This window comes from Canis lupus, chromosome 1 (genome assembly GCF_003254725.2).
Source record: "Canis lupus dingo isolate Sandy chromosome 1, ASM325472v2, whole genome shotgun sequence".
Classification (NCBI taxonomy): Eukaryota; Metazoa; Chordata; class Mammalia; order Carnivora; family Canidae; genus Canis; species Canis lupus.
In genome coordinates this window covers 40,597,145-40,621,396 of record NC_064243.1, presented here as the reverse complement: position 1 = coordinate 40,621,396, position 24,252 = coordinate 40,597,145, and the positions used below count along the sequence as shown (strand labels likewise).

The 24,252-nt window shown below is 44.4% G+C and overlaps 2 protein-coding genes across 2 annotated transcripts; one reads left to right on the top strand and one right to left on the bottom strand.

Moving 5' to 3' along the window:
- Positions 1-19,786: 19,786 nt before the first annotated feature.
- LOC112643789 (ATP synthase membrane subunit K, mitochondrial-like) lies at positions 19,787-20,121 on the bottom strand. Its single transcript, XM_035706840.2, has one exon. It carries the CDS (start codon positions 20,076-20,078, stop codon positions 19,902-19,904), a length of 177 nt encoding a protein of 58 aa, XP_035562733.1. The 5' UTR covers positions 20,079-20,121; the 3' UTR covers positions 19,787-19,901.
- A 381-nt stretch (positions 20,122-20,502) lies between these two features.
- LOC112643455 (retinoic acid early transcript 1E-like) lies at positions 20,503-21,385 on the top strand. Its single transcript, XM_025421462.1, has 4 exons — positions 20,503-20,509; positions 20,657-20,920; positions 21,022-21,089; positions 21,173-21,385. Exons 1-4 carry the CDS (start codon positions 20,503-20,505, stop codon positions 21,383-21,385), a joined length of 552 nt encoding a protein of 183 aa, XP_025277247.1.
- Positions 21,386-24,252: the final 2,867 nt, after the last annotated feature.

Sequence of the window (24,252 nt, the reverse complement as noted above, 5' to 3'; positions counted from 1 at the left end):
TGCCCAAATTGCCTATATGGAATGAAAAAAAAAACTCAAAGATCTGAATTTACAGAATTTAAGGGAAGGACCCAAATGACCAAGGAACATCACTTACCACTTTTGCTGTATTGCAGGCAATGCAGAATGGTAGTTGTTATCAGAACATGAAATATCACAAAATAGGACTTCAACCTATAAATCCATGTGATAGTCCTGAGAAGCAGAAAGCAGGATGGGATTAACCTACAGTGATTTCAATGGAGGAAGCCCCCATGAGAAAAGAGAATGAAGCCTGGGGGCATCTAGGAGATCTTTCACATCAAAGTAGTTCAGACCCCAAGTGAAGGAGAGGCAGAGTTTGAATGGTGGCATCATTCACCTCCAACCTGTCTAGGGAAAGTACCACAAGGTCTCAGGAGAGTCCTTAAATAAAAGTGGGCCATCAGAGGAGTCCCAGGTCTCCCAGGAAGAGGCCTGTCTTAGTAGGCTCTGTCAGTGGCTGGGAGCAGCCCTAGGGAGAGTGGCCTTGGCTCCTCCACAGCAATGCACTTGAGAGCATAGCCTGGGACCCGTGGTCTAGTGAGCACTCTGTAGTTCTCCAGCCAGCACAGCACAAGCCACATAAACCCTCAGCTTGGGAAAGGATGATGTATTTTTCTAAAATATTAGTATTGTAGGGGAGAAAAAAAAATTTCCCTCTACCCTTTGGAGTTACAGGCTGAGATGCCTGAAATAAGGACAGATTAATGAGAGAAAAAGAAATGTAAATTTATTAATATAGGTATCTCATATACAGATGGGAGAGGCCCAGGGGGAAAAAATAACTCCCAAGGCAGTTTAGAACTGCCTTAAATTCCATCTTCAGAGAGAAAGGGAAGCAGGGATATAGGCCTCTTAGAGGAGAGTGAATAAATGATTTTTAGGAAAGATGACCAGGGCCCTAGAAGGACAGATGGGAGGCGTGAGAGTTTGGGACAAAGCTTGGGTGTAGTGTAGATTTTCAGGACTTGCAGGATCTTCTCCTAAAGTAAAAGCCAGTCCTTCCTAGGATTCTACCTCACAGGTGAAGAAATCAAGGGCAAAGACTTGCCAAGTGCTCATCAAATCAGCAGCCAGAACTGGCTACTCTAAGCTCTTTCAGGAGGATGCCTGTGAAAACACTGACCTTAGCTGCCAGTGGATGTTGCCACCAAAACACCCCTGAGGCTCTTCTGTGACTTGCCTCCCACTTTGCAACCTTATTGGCCTGAACAAAACAAACAGACCCATGTGAGCCCACTGCATGTTCCTGCTGAACTATACTTCTCCACGGTAGAGCTTTCTGCTGGGGGATGATCTAACTGGGAGCATTTCTAACCCTGGATGCCCACTGAATACATTTCATGGGTTTGTGAAAAAAGCCACAAAATTTGGCTTCTTGATGCATCTGAATTGGCAAGGTTCTCCTTTTCAACTCTTTTCTTTCAGATTTTATTTCTTTTTAAAGATTTTATTTATTTATTCATGACAGGCACAGAGAGAGAGGCAGAGACACAGGCAGAGGGAGAAAGAAGCAGGCTCCATGCAGGGAGCCGAATGTGGGACTCGATCCCAGGTCTCCAGGATCACACCCAGGACTGAAGGCAGCGCTAAACTGCTGAGCCACCCGGGCTGCCCTAGATTTTGTTTATTTCTTAGAGAGAGAGAGAGAGAGACCATGAGCAGGGGAGAAGGGGCAGAGGGAGACAGAGAAGCAGGCTCTCTGTTGAGCAGGGAGCCTGATGAGGGGCTCAAAACCAGGACCCCAGGATCATCATCTGAGCCAGAGGCAGACACTCAACTGACTGAGCCCCCAGGTGCCCCTATTCAACTCTCTTCTTTCTAGGAATTACTTGATACCTGACTGATACCTTTAATGACACCCTCTGGGACCCTGAGCAGAAAAACCAACAAGGAAGTCATGCCAGACTTTTGACCTACAGATCTCTGAGCTAATGACTGAGTGCCCTTGAAACAGACGAATGGTAGTAATCTGTCACACAGCAATAGAACACTAGTCACATACCTTTAGGCTGTGAGGAGAGGTGCAACTAGAATCAATTAATGATTAAAATAATTTCCCTTAGACTAAGCTCAGCTCCATACTTTCCAAACCATGTTCACTTTCCGTATCCACATTTTCAAGCAGGTAGCATAGGATATGTAAACATTGCAATGCATACTGTGGCTCTGGACCTTTGTGTGCAACATCCAGGAGTTCCCACAGCCACTGGTCCCACTTTGAAAGACCAGCAATTGGGGCACCTGGCTGGCTCAGTTGGTAGAGCATCTGCCCCTTGGTCTAGGGTAGTGAGTTCAAGCCTCACCTTATTTGTGGAGCCTGCCTAAAAAATGTATTTTTAAATAAATAAAATATATGTTTAAAAAAGAAAGACTAATAATTACTCAATTATATATGAACCTATAAGAAGATAAAAGTGCCTGAGTTTTGCCAGTGTTTTTATCAAAAGCCCTAGCCTCCTGAGACACACAAATGGATATCATATAAAGATATGATATGCTGGATGATATTTCCCCTGGAAGCATTTTACTCATCAAATACTATGAGTATTAGAAATGAAGCCATTCATCTAACAAGTTGCTCTGTTTCCAGCAGCCAAAGGTTTACAGGGGAAACTTGGACCTTAGGCTAAGCCCAACTTGGGGCTTGAACTGTGCAGGGGGTTACAGGGTGTGGAGGGAGGGTGGGTGTTGCACAGAGCAGGTGGCTTGAGGCGACGGGCGGGGGTGGGGGGGTGGCTCTCGGTCCGGGGCGCCAGGCCCCCTCGGAGCCGGACAGAAGCAAGGGGCCCCGCGGCCCCCCGCGTCACTAGGGGCCCCCCACCCCCGGGGCCCTCCCAGGTGTCCTCGAAGGCTGCTTCGGGCTCCCGCGACCCGCCGGGGACGCCGCGTTTTCGAGCCCTGCACGAGACTGTCAAGGAGGAAGAAAGAACCACGGAAACCGAGAAGCTGCAGGAGAGCACTTCCTTCCGATGAAGGTCTGTGGCGGAGCTGGGCCCGGACCCGAGGCGCCCAGGGCCCCCCGGCCTCTGGCTCCCGCGCCCCCTCCCCTGCCCCCTCCCCCGCCCCCTCCCGCGCCCCCTCCCCCGCCCGGCCTCCTGGGCCCTGCGGACTCCACCCTAAGGCAGTCCGGCCGGCCGCGCTGCTCTCCTATGACAGTGACACAAATTTATTTGTGGCAGAGGAAAGGTGAGTGTGAGGAGAGTGAGGGAACACTGGGGAGAAGGGTTTGGGTGTGAAAAGGAGTAAAACAAAACAAAACAAAAGACTCTCACTTAAAATGGAGTGAGAAGCCCTGAAGGGAGCACTCTCATGCATACATCATTCCTTGCAGGCTGCAGGACCAGAAGGGGGCAAGGAAGATCATTCTCACCCTAACCAGGGAAGACGCCTTCACAATGGATTTATCTCCTGCTGTGAAGAAAAAGAAGGGAGGTCTCCCCCTGTCTCAGCAACAGCCCACTAACCACCACTTGCAGCCAATGAGAAATCTCCACACCCTCAAACTCTTGCTCTTTTCCAATGAAGCTTTGTTCAAAATAGCCCGCCCCAAATTCCTCCTAAACCCTAATAAAAGCTGACCTTCCCAGCTTTTTTTCAACTTCCCTATGCTTTGCCATACTATGCTTATCCAAACTGCAATTCCTCTCCTATTCCTGAATAAACTTGTTTCACCAACTGGTTTCTCATAAGGTTGATATGGGTGTGTAGTGGGGCAAGTACACCTTGTGTGAGAGAACTTTGGCGAGTTTTGGTGTGTGTGTGTGTATGTGTGTGTGTTTTGTGTTTCCCCGAAGTGTCTTCAGAGATAATTGTATCTCCCCTGAACAGGTCAGCATGGGGTGGAAGAAGGGGAAGGGGTAGTATGTGTCTGTAGAATGAGGAAGTGGGATGCACTGGGCCAGACCATGTATGTAAGAGGAAGTGTCAGGGAAATGTCTATAACAGGAATGTTTCTGGAGATTGCCGTAAAAGTAAGTTGGGATATTTTGTGCGGAAGAATTTCAAAGAAGGTGGGCAGGACTTTGTGTAGAAGGAGTGTGTGTAGAGTGTGAGAAAGCAAAGGTATGAGTGGAGGGGGCAACCAGTGTGTCTTTGCAGAGAGTGCATGTGTGTGTCAGGCAAGCAGGCTTGAGAGTAGGGGAGAAAGGATATGTGGTGAGGGGATGTGTGTGCCCAGTGGTGGAGGGGGTGTTAGGACCTTCTGTACAGAAAGCATGGTGAGGGGTGACTTGTATGTATGTATGTGGAAGGAGGATGAGTAACAAACAGGAAGACTATGTGGGGGGATGAGTTTATTTGAAGAGTGTTGGGGAGCAGACTGTATGGAGATGGACAGGTTGGAGGGTGGGCAATAGTGTGAAATGCTGTGATGTCAGGGTGCATGCATGTCTGACAATGGAGGTGTCAATGTGGGAAAGGTAGGCTCATTATGTATGACAATTAGTGCATAAGGAACGCTACTAAAGAGGCATGGACAGTGGTCTGCTCCCTCTGATTTGTCCTGCCTTGATTGTCAACAACCTACAATGGTTTTACCATGAAATTGCAATGGAACCAAAATTGGGGGGGGGGGGGACAGCTAAGAAATTGGGTGTGTGGTGACATTCCTTTTTTCCTTTTTGGTTTCATTTTGTGTGTCTGTGAGGTTTTGGGTGGCAGGGAGGGTGGTTGTGGTTTGGCTTGACTCAAGAAACCTCACCCAACCACTGACGTCGCAGTTGCTATGGTTTCCTAGCGTTTGCTCTTATCTTACGCATTAGGTCCCATCCGAGGGAGCGCAGGGAGAGAACGGGTTTGTCCTCCCTCCTAGCGTCGGCTCCTCAGAGAGTCTTGCCTGTTACCTGAGCGATCAGTCCCTTCAATCGTCTCCATCCTAAAACGAGCAGAAGAAACCCACCTCCACCCTCACTAGAAAGTAGAGTGTGTGAGGAGAGGAGAGTGCGGAAATGGGGTGGAGAGGGGCTGGGGGAGGCCAGTAGACAGGAAGTGGGGAGGCAGGGGAGGAAAGAGCCGGGAGAAAGCAGGTGCTGGAAGGGAGGAGGGCGGTCAGAGGTGCCTGCGGGAGCCCTCCACTGCGGGGGCGGGGGCAGCATCCAGCCCCTCGCCGCTCCCCAGGGCCGTCTCCCCACCGCTGTTCCCCCACTTTCCTGGGGAGACGTCTTGTTCTCCCTCCCCATCTCCTTCCAATTCCGCTCGCCCTGCTCCCCAGCCCCAGCCCTCGCCCTCTCCACTTTCCCCCTCCTCCCCAGATTTGCGCAGGTCGCCTCCGCGTCCCCCGTCGGTCCTCGGGGCCGCCGCGGCTGGAGAAACCCGAGCGGGACGGGCTGCCCACCCGCCGCCCCCACCCCTTGAACGCCCCCACCCGGGGTCCCTCCACCCTGGCGGGGCGCCGTCGGGGAGCAGCAGCCGCGGCCGCGTGGACGGAGAACAGGATTCCGGACCCTGGGCCCCCGCTGGCTGGCGGCTGTGCTGGGCGCACCGGCTGCGGAGGCTCGTTACCCAGCCCTCGGGGCGCCGGGGTGGCTCAGTGCTTGGGCGTCTGCCTCGGGCCCAGGGCGTGATCCCGGGACCCGGCATCCCGTCCCCCATCCGGCTCCCCGCAGCCAGCCTGCTTCTCCCTCTGCCTTGTTTCTGCCTCTCTCCGTGTGCCTCTCATGAATAATAAAATCTTTAAGGAAAACAAACAAACAAACCCAGCGCTGCCGCAGCCCCGCTCCAGGAAATCGCAGAGCGGCTCCCCACGGGCACCCCATCCCCACTCCAGTCCACCCTCCGGGCACCTCAGGGCTGTCCTCCTAGGTCTCCCAAATGTTCTTCTTGGCCGGAAACCAGGCAACTCCCGGGTCCTTAGCATTTATAATATTTGTGTACTTTGCTGCTTAATTTTTAGTAACTGCTAAAGATTAGGTTGGATCAGACATTGTTGTACCCTTTCCTGCACTATTCTCCCAACATAGTTGATGCCTTCCCAAATATTTCTTACATCGACTGTGCTAGAATCAGTGTGTACACTGGGAAAGTCCTCAGTAGGGGCCAGGCATGCTCCTTCGTGTAACTTACAGAAAAATCAGATGGTTCAAGGGAGACATCAGTAAACACTGGGAAAGAGGACACCTCCTCTTCACCCTCCCCAGTCCTGGCTTCCAGAACAATGGTACCTGGTATGACAAGCTCTAGGATTCTGATAACTCCCTTCTTCCCTGTCTTAGTTGGATGATACTGCTCTGAGGAACTACCACAGACTGGGTGGCTTATAAATAACAGAAAATTTTTCCCACAGTTCTGGAGTCTGGGAAGTCCAAATCAAGGCTCTGGCAGGTGTCTGCTGAGGGCTGCTACATGGTTCCTAGTCAGCTATCTTCTACTGTGCCTTCACATTGTAGAAGGATGGAGGGAACTCAGGGTCTTTTTTTCCCCTTTACTTAAATCCAATTAATTAAAGTATAGTGTATTACTAGTTTCAGAGGTAGAGTTCAGTGATTCATCACTTGCATAACACCCAGTGATCAGTATATCAAGTGCCTTGCTTAATGTCTATCACCCAGTTACCTCATTCCTCCAACCCCTCCCCTCCAGCAATCTTCAGTTTATTTCCTAATTAAGAAACACCATAAGTCTTATAGTTTGCCTCCCTCTCTGATTTCATCTTGTTTTATTTTTCCCTCCATTCCCCTATGATCCTCTGGTTTTTTTTCTTAAATTCTACATATGAGTGAAATCATGTGATAATTGGCTTCTCTGACTGACTTCTTTCACTTAGCATAATACCCTCTAGTTCCATCCACATCCTTGCAAATGGCAGGATTCATTTTTGATGGCTGAGTAATATTCCATTGTGTATATATACCACCTCTTCTTTAGCCACTCATCAGTCGATGGACATCTGAGCTCTGTCCATAGTTTGGCTATTGTGGACATGGCTGCCATAACCATTAGGGTGCAGGTGCCCCTTCGGATCACTACATTTGTATCTTTGGGGTAAATACTCAGTAGTGCAATTGCTAGGTTATAGGGTAGCTCTGTTTTCAACTTTTTGAGGAACCTCCATACTATTTTCCTGAGTAGCTGCACCACCCTGCATTCCCACCAACAGTGGAAGAGGGCTCCCCTCTCTGCATCCTTGCCAACATCTGTCATTTCCTGACTTGTTAATTTTAGCCATTCTGACTACTGCTGTGAGGCAGTATCTCATTGGGGTTTTGACTTGTAGTTCCCTGATGCTGAGTGATGTTCAACAATTTTTTCATGTGTCTATTAGCCATTTGTATGTCTTCTTTGGAGAAATGTCCGTTCATGTCTTCTGCCCATTTCTTGTTTGGATTATTTGTTCTTTGGGTGTTGAGTTTGGTAAGTGTCTTAGAGATTTTGGATGCTAGCCCTTTATCTGATAAGACTTTGCAAATATCTTCTCCCATTCCATAGGTAGCCTTTTAATTGTGTTGACTGTTTTCCTTGCTGTGCAAAAGTTTTTTATCCCGATCAAGTCCCAATTGTTCATTTACGCCTCTGTTTCCCTTGGCTTTGGAGATGTGTAGAGCAAGGAGTAGGAGTGGCCGAGGTCATAGAAGTTGCTGCCTACATTCTCCTCTAGGATTTATTTATTTATTTATTTATTTGTTTAAAAGATTGTATTTATTTATTCATGAGAGACATAAAGAAAGAGAGAGGGATGCAGAGACACAGGCAGAGGGAGAAGCAGGCTCCACGCAGGGAGCCCAACATGGGACTCGATTCCAGGTCTCCAGGATCAGGCCCTGGGCTGAAGGCGGTGCTAAACCACTGAGCCACCAGGGCTGCCTCCTCCTCTAGGATTTAGATGGATTCCTGACATTTAGGTCTTTCATCCATTTTGAGTCTATTTTTGTGTAGGGTATAAGAAAATGGCTCGGTTTCATTCTTCTGCATGTGGCTGTCCTATTTTCCCAAAGCCATTTGTTGAAGAGACTGTCTTTTTTCCATTGGATATTCTTTCCTACTTCGTCAAAAATTAGTTGACCATAGAGTTGAGAGTCTAGTTCTGGGTTCTCTATTCTGGTTCATTGATCTATGCATCTGTTTTCGTGCCAGTTCCATACTGTCTTGATGATTACAACTTTGTGATCCAGCTTGAAGTCTGGAATTGTGATGCCTTCTGCTTTGGTTTTCTCTGGCAACATTGTTTTGGCTATTTGGGATCTTTGTTGGTTCCATACAAATTTTAGGATTATTTGTTCCAGCTCTGTGAAAAAAGTTGATGGTATTTTGATAGGGATTGCATTGAATATATAGATTGCTCTGGGTAGCATAGACATTTTAACAATATTTCTTCTTCCAATCCATGAGCATGGAATGTTTTTCCATTTCTTTGTGTCTTCCTCAATTTCTTTCATGAGTGTTCTATTGTTTTCTGAATATAGATCTTTTTACTTCTTTGATTAGGTTTATTGCCAGGTATCTTATGATTTTTGGTGCAATTGTGAATTAAATCAATTCCTTAATTTCTCTTTCTTTTGTCTCAGTGTATAGAAATGCAAATTGTTTCTGTGCATTCATCTTATAATCTGTCACTTTGCTGAATTCCTGTATGAATTCTAACAATTTTGGGATCCCTGGGTGGCGCAGCGGTTTAGCGCCTGCCTTTGGCCCAGGGCGCGATCCTGGAGACCCGGGATCGAGTCCCACGTCGGGCTCCTGGTGCATGGAGCCTGCTTCTCCCTCTGCCTGTGTCTCTGCCTCTCTCTCTCTCTCTCTCTCTCTCTCTGTGACTATCATAAATAAATAAAGTTAAAAAAAAATGAATTCTAACAATTTTAGTGGTAGAGGCTTTTGGGTTTTCCACATAAAGTATCATGTCATCTGGGAAGAGTGAGATTTTTACTTCTTCTTTGCCGATATGGATGCCTTTTATTTCTTTTTGTTATCTGATTGCTGAGGCTAGGACTTCTAGTACTATGTTGAACAACTGTGGTGAGAGTGGATATCCCTGTCGTGTTCCTGACCTTAGGGGAAAAGCTCTTAGTTCTTCCCCATTGAGAATTATATTCATTGTGGGCCTTTTGTATATGAATTTTTTATATTGAGGTATGTAACCTCTATCCCTACACTGTGAAGGATTTTAATCAATATAGGATGCTATGTGGAACTTAAGAAACAAACCAGAGCATCATAGGGGAAGAGAAGAAAAAATAAAAGACAAAAATCATAAAGGGAGACAAACCATGAGGGACTCTTAATCATAGGAAACAAACTGAGGGTTGCTAGAGGGAAGCAGGGTGATGGAATAACTGGATGACATTAAGGAGGGTACGTGATGTAATAAGCACTGGGCATTATATAAGACTGATGAATCACTGACCTCTACCTCTGAAACCAATAATACATTATATGTAAATCAATTGGACTAAAATAAAATTTAGAAAATTAAAAAAATAATTCTATACTTCGTCAAATGCTTTTTCTGCAGCTAGAGGACCAGATGGCTCTTGTCCTTTCTTTCATTAATGTAGTGTATCACATTGATTGATTTGTGGGTGTTGAACTACCCTTGCAGCCCAGGAATAAATCCCACTTGGTCGTGGTCAATAACCCTTTTAATGTACCATTGGATTCTATTGGCTAGTATCTTGGTGTGAATTTTTGCATCCATGTTCATCAGGGATATTGGTCTGTAATTCTCCTTTTGCTGGGGTCTTTGTCTGGTTTTGGGATCAAGGTAATGCTGACCTCACAGAAAGAGTTTGGATGTTTTTCCTTCCATTTCTATCTTTTGAAATAGCTTCAGAAGAATAGGTATTAATTCTTGACATGTTTGATAGGATTCCCATGAAAATTCCCATCTGGCCCTGGACTCTTGTTTGTTCCATAAGTTTGGATTACTACTTCAAATTCCTTGCTGGTTATGGGCATGTTTGGGTTTTCTATTCTTCCTGTTTCAGTTTTGGTAGTTTATATGTCTCTATGAATGCATCCATTTCTTCCAGATTGCCTAATTTGTTGACATATAGTTGCTCATAATATGTCTTATAATAGTATTTCTTCTATGTTGGTTGTGATGTCTCCTCTCCTTCATGATTATATTTATTTAGGTTTTTTCTCTTTTCTTTTTGAGAAGTCTGGGAAAAGCTTAATGGATCTCATTAATTCCTTCAAAGGATCAGCTCCTACTTTCATTGATCTCTTCTACTGTTCTTTAGTTTCTATTTCATTGAGGTCATTAATTCTTTTCACCTGCTGGGTTTTTAGTCTTTATTCTTTCTCCAGCTCCTTTAGGTGTAAGGTTAGGTTGTGTATTTGAGACTTGTCTTGTTTCTTGAGATATACTTCTATTGCTATTTACTTCCCTCTTGACTGCCCTTGCTGTTTCCCAAAGGTTTTGAAAAGTTGTGTTTTCACTTTCATTTGTTTCTATGAATTTTTTAAATTCTTCTTTAATTTCCTGGTTGATCCATTCATTCTTTAGTAGGGTGCTCCTCAATCTTCATGTATTTATGTTCCTTCCAAATTTCCTCTTGTGACTGAGTTCAAGTTCTAAAGCATTGTGGACAGAAAATATGCAGGGAATGATTCCAATCTTTTGTACCAATTGAGGCCTGATTTGTGACCCAGTATGTAATCTATTCTGTAATCTATAGTATATAATATATTCTGGAGAATATTCCATGGGCACTTAAGAAGAATTTATATTCTGTTGGTTTAGGATGGAATGCTCTGAATATATCTGTGAAGTCCATCTGGTCCAGCATATTATTCAAAGCCCTTGTTTCCTGTTGATCTTAGGTGATCGGTCTATTGCAGGGAGTGAATGTTATTTTTGGGAGATCTCTTCACTTAAAGATACTCTTTAATATCCTTACAAGGTTGGTTTAGAGATCACAAATTCTTTCAGTTTCTGTTTGTCCTGGAAGCTCTTTATCTCTCCTTCTATTGTGAATGACAGCCTTGATAAAGTGTTCCTGGATGCGTATTTTTCTCATTTAGTACCCTGAATATACGATGCCAGTCCTTTCTGGCCTGCCAGGTCTCTCTGGATAGATTTGCTGCTGCCTTCGACACTTGTAGGTTAAGGACTTATCCCAAGTTGCTTTTAGGATTTTCTCAATGTTTCTGAAATTTGCAAGCTTTATACTCTTATATGTCAAGGTGTTGACCTACTTTTATGGATTTTGAGGGAGGGTTCTCTGTGTCCCCTGGACCTGAAAGCCTGTTTCCTTCCCCAGATTAGGGAAGTTCTCAGCTAGAATTTGCTCAAAAACATCTTCTGCCCTCCTCCCTCTTTCCTCTTCTTCTGGGATCCCAATTTTTCTAATATTGTTTTCCTTTATGGTATCACTTATCTCTCAAATTCTCCCCTCCTGATCCAGTAGTTGTTTATCTCTCTTTTTCTCGACTTCTTTATTCTCCACCATTTTGTCTTCTGTATCACTAATTCTCTCTTCTGCCTTGTTTATCCTAAGAATTAGAGCTTCCATTTTTTATTGCATCTCATTATAGCCTTTTTTTATTTCAACCTGATTAGATTTTAGTTCTTTTATTTTTCCAGTAAGGGATTCTCTAGTATCTTCTATGCTTTTTGCAAGCCTAGCTAGTATCTTTATAATCATTTTTGTTTGTTTGTTTTTTAAAGATTTTATTTATTTATTCAAGAGAGAGATAAAGAAAGGCAGAGACACAGGCAGAGGGAGAAGCAGGTTCCATGCAGGGAGCCCAATGTGGGACCCAATTCCGGGATGCCAGGATCACACCCTGAGCCAAAGGCAGATGCTCAACCACTGAACCACCCAGATGTCCCTATAATCGTTTTTGTTGTTGTTTTTAAGATATTACTTATTTGAGAGAGGGGAGGAGAGAGAAAGAGAAAGCAAGCATGCACGAGTGGCGGGAAGGGGCAGAGGGAGAAGCAAGCAGGCTGCTGAGCAGGGAGCCTGATGCAGGGCTCAATTCCAGGACTCTGAGATCATGACCAGAGCTTCGTCACCACAGACACTTAACTTACTGAGCTACCCAGGCATCCTATAATCATTGTTTAGAATTCTAGCTCTGACATCTTACTTACATCCTTATTAATTAAGTCCCTGTCAATGAATACTGCATCTTGTTCTCTTTTTGGGGGTGGGTACTTCCAACTTGTCATTATGTCCAGAGAAGAATAGATGAAAAGGAGGACAAAAATACAGAAATATTTTGGGGGAATATATTAAAAGATTAGGGGGAAATATTCCCTAAACAAATCAGATTAGATAAGAGACTGAAAAAAAAGAAAGAAAAAAGAAAAGAAAATCAAATGGAAAGTGAACAGAACAATGAACTAGATCCTGCATGTATTTTGGTCTGTTTGTTAGAAGAAACTAGATCCCAAAATTGTAAAGAAAGGGAAATTTATGTATATACAAAAGTAAAATGGAATACACTGAAAGGAAGCCAAAAATGAAAAAAAAATATATATATATATATAATGTAATGTAAATGTAAACATGAAAATTAAAAAAGATTTTTTTAAAAAGAGTTGATAAAGAAATTAGCTGAAAAGGAAAAAATGTTGAAAGTGAAAGACTAAAAAAAATCATGAGGTAAAACTACAAATTCTATATACTCTTCTCCCCTCCCCCCCCCCCCCCCCCACACACACATACACACACATACAAGCCCTGGAATTTTGCAGCTCCCTGTGATCAGTAAACTTGGCCTTAGCCAGACGCTCTGGCTGACCTGGGGGAGGGGCCTGTTGCACTGACTTTCAGGAGCCTTTACTCAGGTAGATCCGCGCCCTCGCCAGGGCTATAGGCTCAGTGTAAGTGGCTCCAGAATGCTCTCTGTGGCTGTTTATTGCCTGAAGACATTCAGCCCAATTTGGGGGATGAAATGGCAGCGCCCAGATCTGCTCCAGACCCAGAGCTGAAAGATTGCGCCCCCCACTCCTTCGCGCGCCCTCAGGGAAAAGCAGTCAATCTCTGGGGTCCCCCAGGCCTCTGTCCGCACTCCCATGCTCACCTAGCCTGTGACCCAGCGTTTCTCTCTTAGGTCCCACTTGGAGTCGCCAAACCCTGCAGACTCCTGTAGTGCGCTCCCTTGCGGCTCCTCCTGAGGGGTGAGGGGGGTCTCCCCTTGGTTCCCCCGCCTGCTGGGCCCCTGCTCCGACAGAGAGCTGTCGCCTGATCCCGATGCGATTCTGGTTATGGCAACACAGAGCTGAGGGCCCATTCCTGGGCTCACTGATTGCAGCCGGCCTCCACATCCAATGCTTGGGAACTCCGTTGCACTCAGGCACCTCCGTTCTTTCTGTGACCCTGGGGGTCCTGAGACCACACTGTCCCACCGAAGATTCCGCCCCCAATTCACCACCTGAGTGCCTTTCAGGTAGGGACGGCCCACACCAGAGCAGACGTCTAAAAGTTCCAATTTTGCGCTCTGCTGCCCTAGCATTTCAGGTAACCTGCTGACAGAGGCTCCCTCCCTCTGCAGTTAACATACCACCTCGGATTCACTTCTCTGCACCTTCTACCTTGCAAAAAGTGGTCGCTTTTCTGTTTGTAGAATGGCAGCAACTCTTTTCTTAGATCTCCAGTTGAGTTCTCAAGTGTTCAGAATGACTTGATAGCTGTCTAGCTGAATTCCAGGGAGCAGACAAAATTAGCATCCCCTGCTCTTCCGACCTCTTTCTGAGAGCCCCCACGGTCTTTTTCATGAGGGCACTAGTCCCATTCCTGGCCTATCCTCATAGCCTCGCCACTTGCCAAAGGGCCCACCTTCAAATACCATCATTTCGGTGGTTAGGTTCAGGGTGTCAATTTTGAAAGGGGGGACAGACATTGAATCTGTAACACTCCCATCCCAGCTATCGCTTGAATTTTTCTCTCCCCAGCTCTTACTGTCCTCCCTGCAACTTCACAGTCACATCCAGCCAAGTCCCAGTACAAGGTGGAGGGCTCCGCAGGGCTATAGATAAAAGTCTTTCATCTCATTGGGATAGTGGCAGTAACAGGTTCAAACCCTTCATTCTCTAAGAGAAGTAAATGCCATAAAGGTGTGGTCAGATCAGATCCAATCGTGCAAGGAGAAGTGGAGCAAGGATGATCCTGACTGACATTGAGCTGCTGCAGCAAGCCCAGCAAATGACCCCCATGGTCTTCAGGGCCTGCTTCTTGGCATGCCTTTCCCTGGGCCCATACTTTCTCCAGCTCAATGTCAGTCAGGATCATCCTTGCTCAACTTCTCTGGTAACTGAGATGGGTGGCAAGGATATGGTAATTCACTTGGGAAGAGATTTAATGCCTTTCCTAGGTGTAAGTACAAGTGAATGTGTGTGTGTGTGTGTGTGTGTGTGTGTGTGAATGAGTCACTCACAGATTTCCTGGTAGACTTTCTCAGGGGAATCAATGCCGGCCAAAGGAATTTTCCACCATCCAATCTATCCCATACTACCTCACTGGGGTAGGCAGATCTCGTACCCCATTATCTGATGCATGAGTCACCTGGAATTCCTGAAATCTAAGTGCACAGTTTTGCCACTGGGCCTTTTGCTCATGCTCATCCCCTGCCTAGAATTCTCTTTCTCCATATTACTACCTAGTCAAGTTCTAATAATCCTTCAAGACTCAGCTCAAAAATCACCTTCTATGAACACTTTCCACCTCTTCTAGATAGAAGGGATCACCTATCCTTCTAAACTTTGAAAGCTCTGAGCACAGAAACACTGTCCCATTGTGTCCTAATAGGCTGTCTTCCTTCATGTAGATACCTGAGCTTCCTGCTGATGGGCCCATCCCTCATCCACCTGTGTGTCCCAAAAAATTCTTAGTGGCTGTTCATGCTAGATGATCAGTAAATTTGGAAAGAACGAAATGTTTTCATTAAACTGGAAACACCAGATTCTGGGAATGACATCTTTTTAGGACTCAAGTCTAGATAAGGATTTTCATTTCCTGTTTGCTTTTCAACACTACCATCCACACCTCCACCATATGTGACAGGTCTATAAATTGAGTAATCTCAATTCTCTCTTGCGTAATATAACTACATAATGGTTGTTAGGATGGCAACAGTTCCTGTGAAGATGAGAGGGTGGTGGAGAGGTGGGGTCCCTGCTTGTTGGAGATTATATCCTTAAAAAAAGATTTTATGTATTTATTTGAGATAGAGCAGAGAGAGTGAGAAAGCACAAGCAGGGGGAGGGAAAGCACAAGCACTAGAGTTAGAAAGCACAAGCAGGGGGAAGGACAGAGGGAGAGGGAGAAGCAGACTCCCCACTGATCAGGGAGCCTGACTCAGCCCAATCCCAGGACCTTGAGATCATGACCTAAGCTGAAGGCATACTTGAAGCTGCTTCTTTGAATTTGCAATTTAATGTGATATCCTTAACTGACTGAGATCATATCTGATTTTTTTTAAGATTTTATTTATTTATTCATGAGAGACACAGAGAGAGAGAGAGAGAGAGAGAGGCAGAGACACAGGCAGAAGAAGAAGCAGGCCCAATGCATGGAGCCAGATATGAGAATCAATCCCGAGATCACTCCCTGAGACAAACGCTCAACCACTGAGTCACTCAGAAGTCTCAGATGATATCTTTGATTAAAATTAAGGTGCAGTTCTCTGGATGACTAGTCCATTGAGCTTCCAACTCTTGATTTCAGCTCAGGTCACTAACAAAGGGTCATGGGAAGCCTGTTTAAGATTCTCTCCCTCTGCCTCTTAACTAACTCTGCCCCTTAACAAACTGAAGTTTATTAAAATATATACCTCATGTACACAGGGGTGATACCCAGGGAAAAATTAGTAACTCCTGGAGGGGGCTTAAAATGCAGGATTAAGTGGCATATTAATAGGGAAAGGGGAGCAGGGATGTAGGCCTTTTAGGAGAGAGTAGCTGATTTTTTTTGGAAAGATGAATGAGCCCTCAGAATAGATAAGAGGCAAATAGTTTGTGGCAAAGTTGTCCTTGTGTGATGTGTGAACTTCTAGTCTCCACACCTATGATGAGTCAGTCCTCTCTGGATACCAGGAGATTGTTGACATCTGAGTTCCTTTTGGAGTATCTGTCTTTAGACAAACTGGATGTGGAGGTGTGCTCAGAGACAGCCTTTCCCTGCATTAGCTGTTTCTCAAATGCTTCGGCTCAAAATAATCTATATGTCAAAGCAATATATCTGAGGATACCATATTCTACTACCCTTCACACCATACACAAAAAATTAACCCAAACTGTGTGTGTGTGTGTATATATGTATATATACATATATATACACATATATGTGTGTGTACACATATATACACATATATGTATATATGTGTGTATATACATATATATATACATATGATAAAACTATAAAAGCATTAGAAGAAAACATAGAAGTAAGTCTTTGTGAACTTGTTTGGAAAAACCTTCTTAAATATACCAATAGCACAAGTAACAACAACAAAAGGTTAATTTGACTTCCTCAAAATTTAAAATATTTGTGCTTCAAAGACACCATCAAGAAAGTAAAAAAGACAACCTACAGGCTGAGAGAAAATAATTGCAAATAGTATATCTGGTAAGGCTGGTATCCAGAATATATAAAGAATTCTTACATGGAATAATACGGAGGTAATAACCCAGTTTAAAAATAGGACAAGGATTGGAGTGTGCATTTCTCCAAAACAGTATACAAATGGACAATAAGCACACGAAAAGTTCCTTAGTATGGTGAGACACCAAGGAAATGAAAATCAAAACCACAAAGAGATATCACTTCACATCTACTAGGATGGCTAGCATCAAGAAGACAAGACACTGATGTGGAGCATGTGGAGGAGGATGTGGAGAAATGGGAACCCTCCTTTATGTCCTCAGACTATGGAGATGGAGTCAGTGTGGATGATGGTGTGAGATGAGGGGTACATGTGTGGGGGCATAAGCCTCTGTGCCTGTGACTATGGAGGTTCATGGATGAAGTGTGGAAACCATTACGGATGGAAACCATTATGGATGAGGAGCCGGTAGGGAACATTGCTAGATAGGCATGGATGGTGGTCTGCTCCTTCTGACTTAGTCTTTTCTGTTTTAGAGTTTCCCTTCTGAACACTGTATCCAAACCTGCATAATGATCTACAGTTTTTCCTTGGACAATTCTAGTTCCTTCATCTTTTATATTCTACGGGGTCCATGCCCAATAAACCACTTGCCTCTTAACTATTTCCTATCCCCTTGCTGTTTCTTTTCCTCTTTTTTCTTTTTCTTAACTAGTTGCCCTGGGGATTACAATTAGCGAGTCCACCTAAACCAATCTAGTTCAGAATAACACCAACATTGCGCCATTATTATTTGACTTCCTCCCCCTTTGTGCCATTACTGTTATACAGATTATTTCTCTATACATTTTAAACCCACATACATTTTAAACCAAACAGGTTTATCATTGGTGCTTAGGCAATTGTCTTTTAAATCAGGTAGCGAATTTACAGACATCAAATCATTATGTTGTAAACTGAAATTAATACAATGTTATATGTCGGGTACGTCTCAATTTTTCCAAAAATCAATAGAAAATAATTAATTACAAAAAGAGTAAATTTGTAGTGTCTGTCGTCTTTACCATGTAGCTGCCTTCACCAGTGCTGTTTACGTCTTCGTGTGGATTCAAGGTACTGCCTCCAGCTTAGGCTTAGATTTGGGACCTCAAACACATTTACGCAGTGGCTTGTGGAAAATACTGGCCCCTGAAAGAAGCTAATGGAGTCAGTGTCACACATACTCTATTCATGGACCTGCCACTCTAGAAGAACTAGCAGCTGTCACCCTCCCTGCCCACAGGTAGCAAGGTATACACAGAACGGGCTCTACAGGAATCTGTGATCCTTCTGCCAGGACAGGGGGTAGAAACATGTTCTCAGATGGAGGTTATCCAACTTCACTTGCCAGGGGACATTGGATGTAATTACCAGCCCCTTCAGACACACGGACCCTGATTCCTCTGGGCAAACAGCCCCCTTTTCCCAGAGAGAAAATCCTGCACAGTCTATGGGTACTTTCTTTGAAGTTTGTTTGTTGCTGGGTGATTTAGGGAGACCCTGGGCCCTGGGGCCTCAACCCAGACCATCCCAAGGAGTCACTGAAAGTTCTTGGTCTTGTCCTGAGAAAGAAATCAAGGATAGACATGCAACACACGGGATGAGTGACATAAGCAGGAAAGGCTTTGATTTGGCACCACCATCTTGAGCCTGGCTGGTTTGATTTGGCTTCGGCTTCTTCTCATGAAGTTCGACCAGGCAGGCTTCTTACATTTCTAAGAGTTGCCCCTGACTTCCTCATTGGTGACCTCCAGCTATTTGGTTAAAAATTAACTGCCTACTCTAACATGTTTGATCTGGATAAAAGAAGGCCAGTAATGCAGACCAATTAATAGATATCAGGAAAGCCCTATAATCTGACTCACAATTTATCACCAAATGGATGTGACTTGCATTTTAAATAGCCAGCAGAATGCCAGGCACATAGTGAGAACTTAAATGTGATGGACAGATGATTTTATGGACTGAATTTGTCCCTCCAAAATTCATGTTGAAATCCCCAACATGAAGGTAATAGAATGGGAGTCTTTTGGAAGTAATTGGGATGTGACGGTGGAGCCTCTATAGGCTTTAAGGACACTCAGAATTGCTTGTTGTAGCCTGCCTCTCTCTGCCAGGTGAAGACACAAGGAGAAAACTGCTGTGTGCAAGCTGGGAAGGGGGCCTCACTAGACTCCAGATCTTCTGGCCTTTTGATCTTAGACTCCCCAGCCTCCAGAACTGAGAAATAGATATTTACTTTCTAAGCCACCTGGCACATGCTATTCTGTTATAGCAGCCCAAGCTGGCTAAGATCATTGGATGGAATAGGTGGGACAGCTGTAAAAGTGAGGGGTGAAAATAGGCTTAAAAACATCGGGTCTTTTAATTAAGAGGAACTTTCAAGAGAAAAATGACATGAGAAATTTCAAAGTGACACCAAATCTTTGTTCTTAGACTAATTTTCACACTCCAAAGCCAGAGCCCTAAGACTTTTTCTAATGATGAACTACTTGGCTTTTCTTGGGTCCATAAGTCTTGGCTCCCAGGGGATTTTGGACTTGATTGTCAACTCATCTTTGATGATAGACCAGGTGCTATGTGTCTCCAGCTCCTTCAATTAACCAGTGTGCGCTTGGTGAAAGTGAATCTCTATCAGTTATGAGGGAAGAGATCCAGTAGACAAGGAAGGGGTGGGAGAGGGGAGAGGGGAGAAAATGTGGGGAGATGGAGGAGGAGATGGGAAAATCAGGAGAGGAGAAGAGGCAGTGGGAAGACAGGAATAGGAAGTTGGCGGCGATGGGGGTGGGAGTGTGTGACGGGTGGAGAGGAAAGGAACTCACTTTATCGTCAACAGTCGCACTCACACTGGAAGGGGTTTTGAGGAGAGTGGTGAACTTTGCTTTGTGATGTCTTTTCTTTTTTTTTAATGAGTAATCATATTTTGACCATGTACAAAACTTTCCCTCAGCACACCTTGCTCCTGTCTGATTCCAGCAGAGCCTTCAACCACGTTGATGTGATGACTTTGGGAGGTACCTGCCCCGCAGCCACTTCCTGCCTCTTACTCTCCAAGGGTGTGCTCATCAGGAATGTGGCCAGTATCTTACATTGCCAGTCTTTTGTCATTGCTGCCACTGGCACAAGCCTGGAAGACTGTGAGTATCCTGGGATCTGGGGACCTGGCTCGGAGATAAGAAAGGGGAGGAAGACATGGGGCTTCCCCATGTCTCAGGCAAGTACCAAGCTATCCTTGTGCTTTTTTTTTTTTCCAGGTTCATAATTTATTGTACAAATTGAGTATCACATGATGAGTTGACATTAGCTTCTCCAAGCATGGGAACTTAACAGATGAGGTCCAAGTTAAAGTCCATTTATGTTGCTTTCACAGCTGGTGTTTTTTTAGACCTTAATTTGAAGTATAAAATCTTCAAAGCAATGCCTCCGTATGTGGCCAATACACAATTCATTCTACCTGTGAGAGTATAAGAGTTGAAATATTTTTTGATGCTAGTGAAATGGAATTGGGCATCAGTTTCTGGACCTGCCATGATTTCAATCTTGCAAAAGGTAGCAATTCCACTGGTTGTATCCTTCAACATATGCAGCTAACTTGCAGCCGCTCGGAAGAAGCCGCCTCTATCCTTGTGCTCTTAAGGACAGGGACCCCAGTCTAAGGCACTCTGCCTGTACTGTGCTCCTCCCATAGGGCAGCTCTCTGTCTCCTGCCAGTTCCCTCCTTCTACTCCAGAAAGCCTCTTCAGGTTACCCAGGAACCATCATGAATCTGGCATGCATCCTATGGTGTCTTTTTTTTTCCCTTTCTGTTGAAAGTCCTCTCTGTTAGCTAGATTTCAAGTCCCAGGAGGGCAGACAGTGCCTTGTAGTTTCTCTACCTAAGAACTTGGCAGATGTCACTTAAAGTATTTGTCACATATATCCTTCTGGAAACAGTATGTGCCCTTCGAGGGCTCTATGGCAGGTAGTATCAAAGTGCTTTACTGAAGCTCAGCCATAAGAGATGGGGACTAAGGATGCAGAAGATGGAGGGTGCTGGGATGGAGACCCCTTTCTCTGCAGTAGGCCTTTCAGAGAGTCTTGGGACCCCAGTTGCCTTTTTCTTTCACAGATGCTCATTCTCTCTGCCTCAACCTCACCGTCAAATCTCAGGCCAGACCTGAACACCCTTGGTATGAAGTGCAGGGCTCAGTGGATAAAAAGCCTTTCCTTCAGTATGACAGTGATAGCAGCAAGGTCAGACCTTTGGGTCTCCTGGGGAAGAAGGTAAATGCCACCAAAGCATGGACAGAATTGACCCAGATGCTGGCAGATGTGGGGCAAGAGCTCAGGATGATCCTGCCTGACATCAAACTGGAGAACAACATGACCAAGGGTAAGTAGAGGAAGGGGCTGGGGAGATGGAGGCAGTCAGCAAGAGAGGGAAAGAGCACAGCACATGCAGGGAAGGGGCTCATGTACAAAACCTCAACATAGGTCCCACCTCAGAGACACGCTGGACCTACTGGGAGATCAGGGAGCTCAAAGAGTCCAAGCCAATGACTGTGTGTGGATTGCAGGTCCTCCCACACTGCACAAACTGCTGTCTTGTCAGTGTGAAGCGGAATGGTGCACTGCTGCGTCCTAGCACTTCAATATCAGCAGACAAATGACCCTCTTCTTTGATGCAATGAAAATAAGCTGGACAGTAGTGAATCCTGGAGCCAGAGGTATCAAGGAGGAGTGGGAGAGTAAGGGAATGGCAGACTATTTCAGGAGGATCTCAATGGGAGACTGCAATCAATGGCTTCAGGAATTCTTAGAACATTGGGAGAAAATGCTGGAGCCTTCAAGTAACTAAATGAGCACGGTAAGGAGGTTGCAGCAGCTCTCTTTATAGGTCTAATGCCTTCCCTGTGTGGATAGGAGGATGTGTGTGCAATTGGAGGTTTGATGGATCAGTTGCCTGACTGATCTCTTGGTGGACTGGAAAGTCAGTGACTGCCATAGGCCCTCCTGCCTATGCTCCTTTCTGTCTCCCCTCCCTCTGCTCAGGGGCCCTCTTCCCTACTAACCAATGATCCAGTCACCCTGCACTGCTAGGCAGTCCCCAAACCTATAAATATCATTGTGCTTCCAGCCCTCTCTTCTTCCTCTGTTTTATTTATCCTTTAACAGCACAAATGTCACTTCCTAGGAAGCCCTCACAACTTCCCCCAGACAGAATGAAGCATCCTCAGTTCTGTCACCCTCATAAAGTTCTGCCCACAGTGAACACATAAAACTGTATGATAACCAGGTGGACATCAGCTGTCTCCCTCAGTAGGAATATGAGCTCCATGAGGATAGGGCACAACCTGGATCTGATAGAGTGACTGCCACAGCATGAATCAATTTGGGCATGCCATAGTTTGCCTAGGGAAGGTAAGTGTTCAAGAAGGTATTTTATTTGTTTTTATTACAATATAATTAACTTACAGTATATATTAATTTCACACATACAATATAATGATTCAATAATTCTATGCATTACTCAGCACTCATCAGAATAAGTCGATACTTAATTCCCTTTACCTGGAAATCATTCCCTCTGGCAATTATCAGGACAGCGTTGTTGGTTTTTTTTTTTTTTTAGGTTTGACAGGGCTTCTATTTTTTGTTTGTTTTAGCACCATCAATAACTGTGCCAGTTGCCAACCAGTCTTCATCCATCCTGAAAAGGCTATGGATCATCCTAGTAGTGATCAGTTCAGTCCTAATTACTTCTGCATATCAAGTTAAGTGTATATAGCAAGCTTGCCTCGAGCTGTGGGGGAGAATGTAGTCTGCTAAGGACTTGGGAGAGGTGAGCCATGGGTCTCATCCAAGCCCTTGTCCACTGATCCATCTCTACAAAGAAATGAGATCTTTCTTAGTGTTGAGTCTCCACACCTAATATTGGGGCTGGAGTTATTCTGATGTTGGGATGGTAAAAGTTAGTACAGGCAGCACAATAGTGCAGTGAGGGGAGGGGCAAGCCAAGGATCTACTCCTGAAGTGGGGAAGGGTTTAAGATCTATATCCTGGGTAGGGTGTTGTTTTGTTGCAATCTATCCCAAGATTCCTCTGGCTTTTTTTTTTTCTAAATTTGTTTTTTTTTTTAAGATTTTATTTATTTATCCATGAGAGACACACACACAGAGGGAGAGAGAAAGGCAAAGACACAGGCAGAGGGAGATCTAGGAGGATAGCATGATGTATTCAACAATTTTTGTAATGTCATAATAGCTGTTCCATTATCAGAAGTTTCTTCTCTGCACCATGAGGGAACTACAACGTAAGACCAACCCTTGGTGGCAAAAACTGACATTAATGACAATCTGACTCCCAAGGTTAAATATGATCTTTTACCACAGGTGGGTTTGCTAAGAAGCTAATGAAGCTTCAGCTTCAGAAAACCTTCTTTGCACTAACTCCTCCCATGGCCCTTGAAGGGGCTCTTACAATGTGTTGGCATGGTCATTTTTTTAAATTTGCAAAAGGAAGCTATTTGCCCACAAATAAAAGAGTTTGAACAAGGAAGCTGCCTGGGTTTTGTTTTGTTTTGGCTCAAGGGTAGAATTTAGTGATTCATCAGTTACATATAACGCCTAGTGCTCATCATCAAAGGCCCTCCTTAATGCCCATCACCAAATTGTCCCATGCCCCCACCCACCTCCCCTCCAGCAATCCTTAGTTTGTTTCCTATGATTAAGAGTCTCTTATGGTTTGCCTCCCTCTCTGTTTTCATCTTATTTTATTTTTCCTTTCTTTCCCCTATGTTCAACTGTTTTGCTTCTTAAATTCCAAGTATGAGTGAAATCATATGGTATTTGTCTTTCTGTGACTGACTTATTTTGCTTAGTGTAATACCCTCTAGTTCAATCCACATCATTGTAAATGGCAAGGTGTCATCTTTTTGATGGCTGGGTAATATTCCATTCTGTATATATACCACCTCTTCTTTACCCATTCATCCATCAATGGACACCTAGGCTTTTTCCATATTTTGGCAATTGTGGACATTGCTGCTATAAGCACACCAAGTGAGATTTTTTTTCCTGGGCTGCAAGGGTGCTTCAACATTCACCAACCAATCATGTGATATATAACATTAATGAAAGAAAGGACAAGAACCATATGATATTCTCAATAGATGCAGAAAAAGCATTGACAAAATATGCATTCTCTCTTGATAAAAATTCTCTGCCATATATGGATAGAGAGAACATACATCAATATCATAAAAGCCATATATGAAAGACTCACAATGAGTATGATTTTCAATGGGGAAAAACAGAGCTTTTCTCCTAAGGTCAGGACACGGCAGGGATGTCCACTCTCACCACCGTTGTTTAACATAATGCTGGAAGTCCTTGCCTCACAATAAGACACCAAAAAGAAAAAGAAAAAAAAAAGCATCCAAATCAGCAAAGAAGACAAACTTTAACTCTCACAAGATACTCTATGTAGAAACCTAAAAGATCCCCCAAAACATTGCTAGAACCAATACAGGAATTCAGCCAAGTCTCATGATATAAAATGAATGCACAGAAGTCAGTTGCATTTCTATACACTAACAATGAGACAGAGGAAAGAGAAATTAAGGAATTGATTTAATTCACAACTGCATCAAACACCATAAGATACCTGGCAATAAACCTAATCAAAGAGTAAAAGATCTGTACTCAGAAAACAATAGAACACTCA

Excerpts from the sequence above, each read along its gene's own strand:
- LOC112643789 (XM_035706840.2), bottom strand. The coding sequence starts at position 20,078 with ATGGCAGGTCCAGAAACTGATGCCCAATTCCATTTCACTAGCATCAAA.
- LOC112643455 (XM_025421462.1), top strand. Across the intron at positions 20,921-21,021 it reads GGAGAACAACATGACCAAGG|GTCCCACCTCAGAGACACGC; the intron begins GTAAGTAGAGGA and ends ACCTCAACATAG. Across the intron at positions 21,090-21,172 it reads AAGAGTCCAAGCCAATGACT|CACTTCAATATCAGCAGACA; the intron begins GTGTGTGGATTG and ends GCTGCGTCCTAG.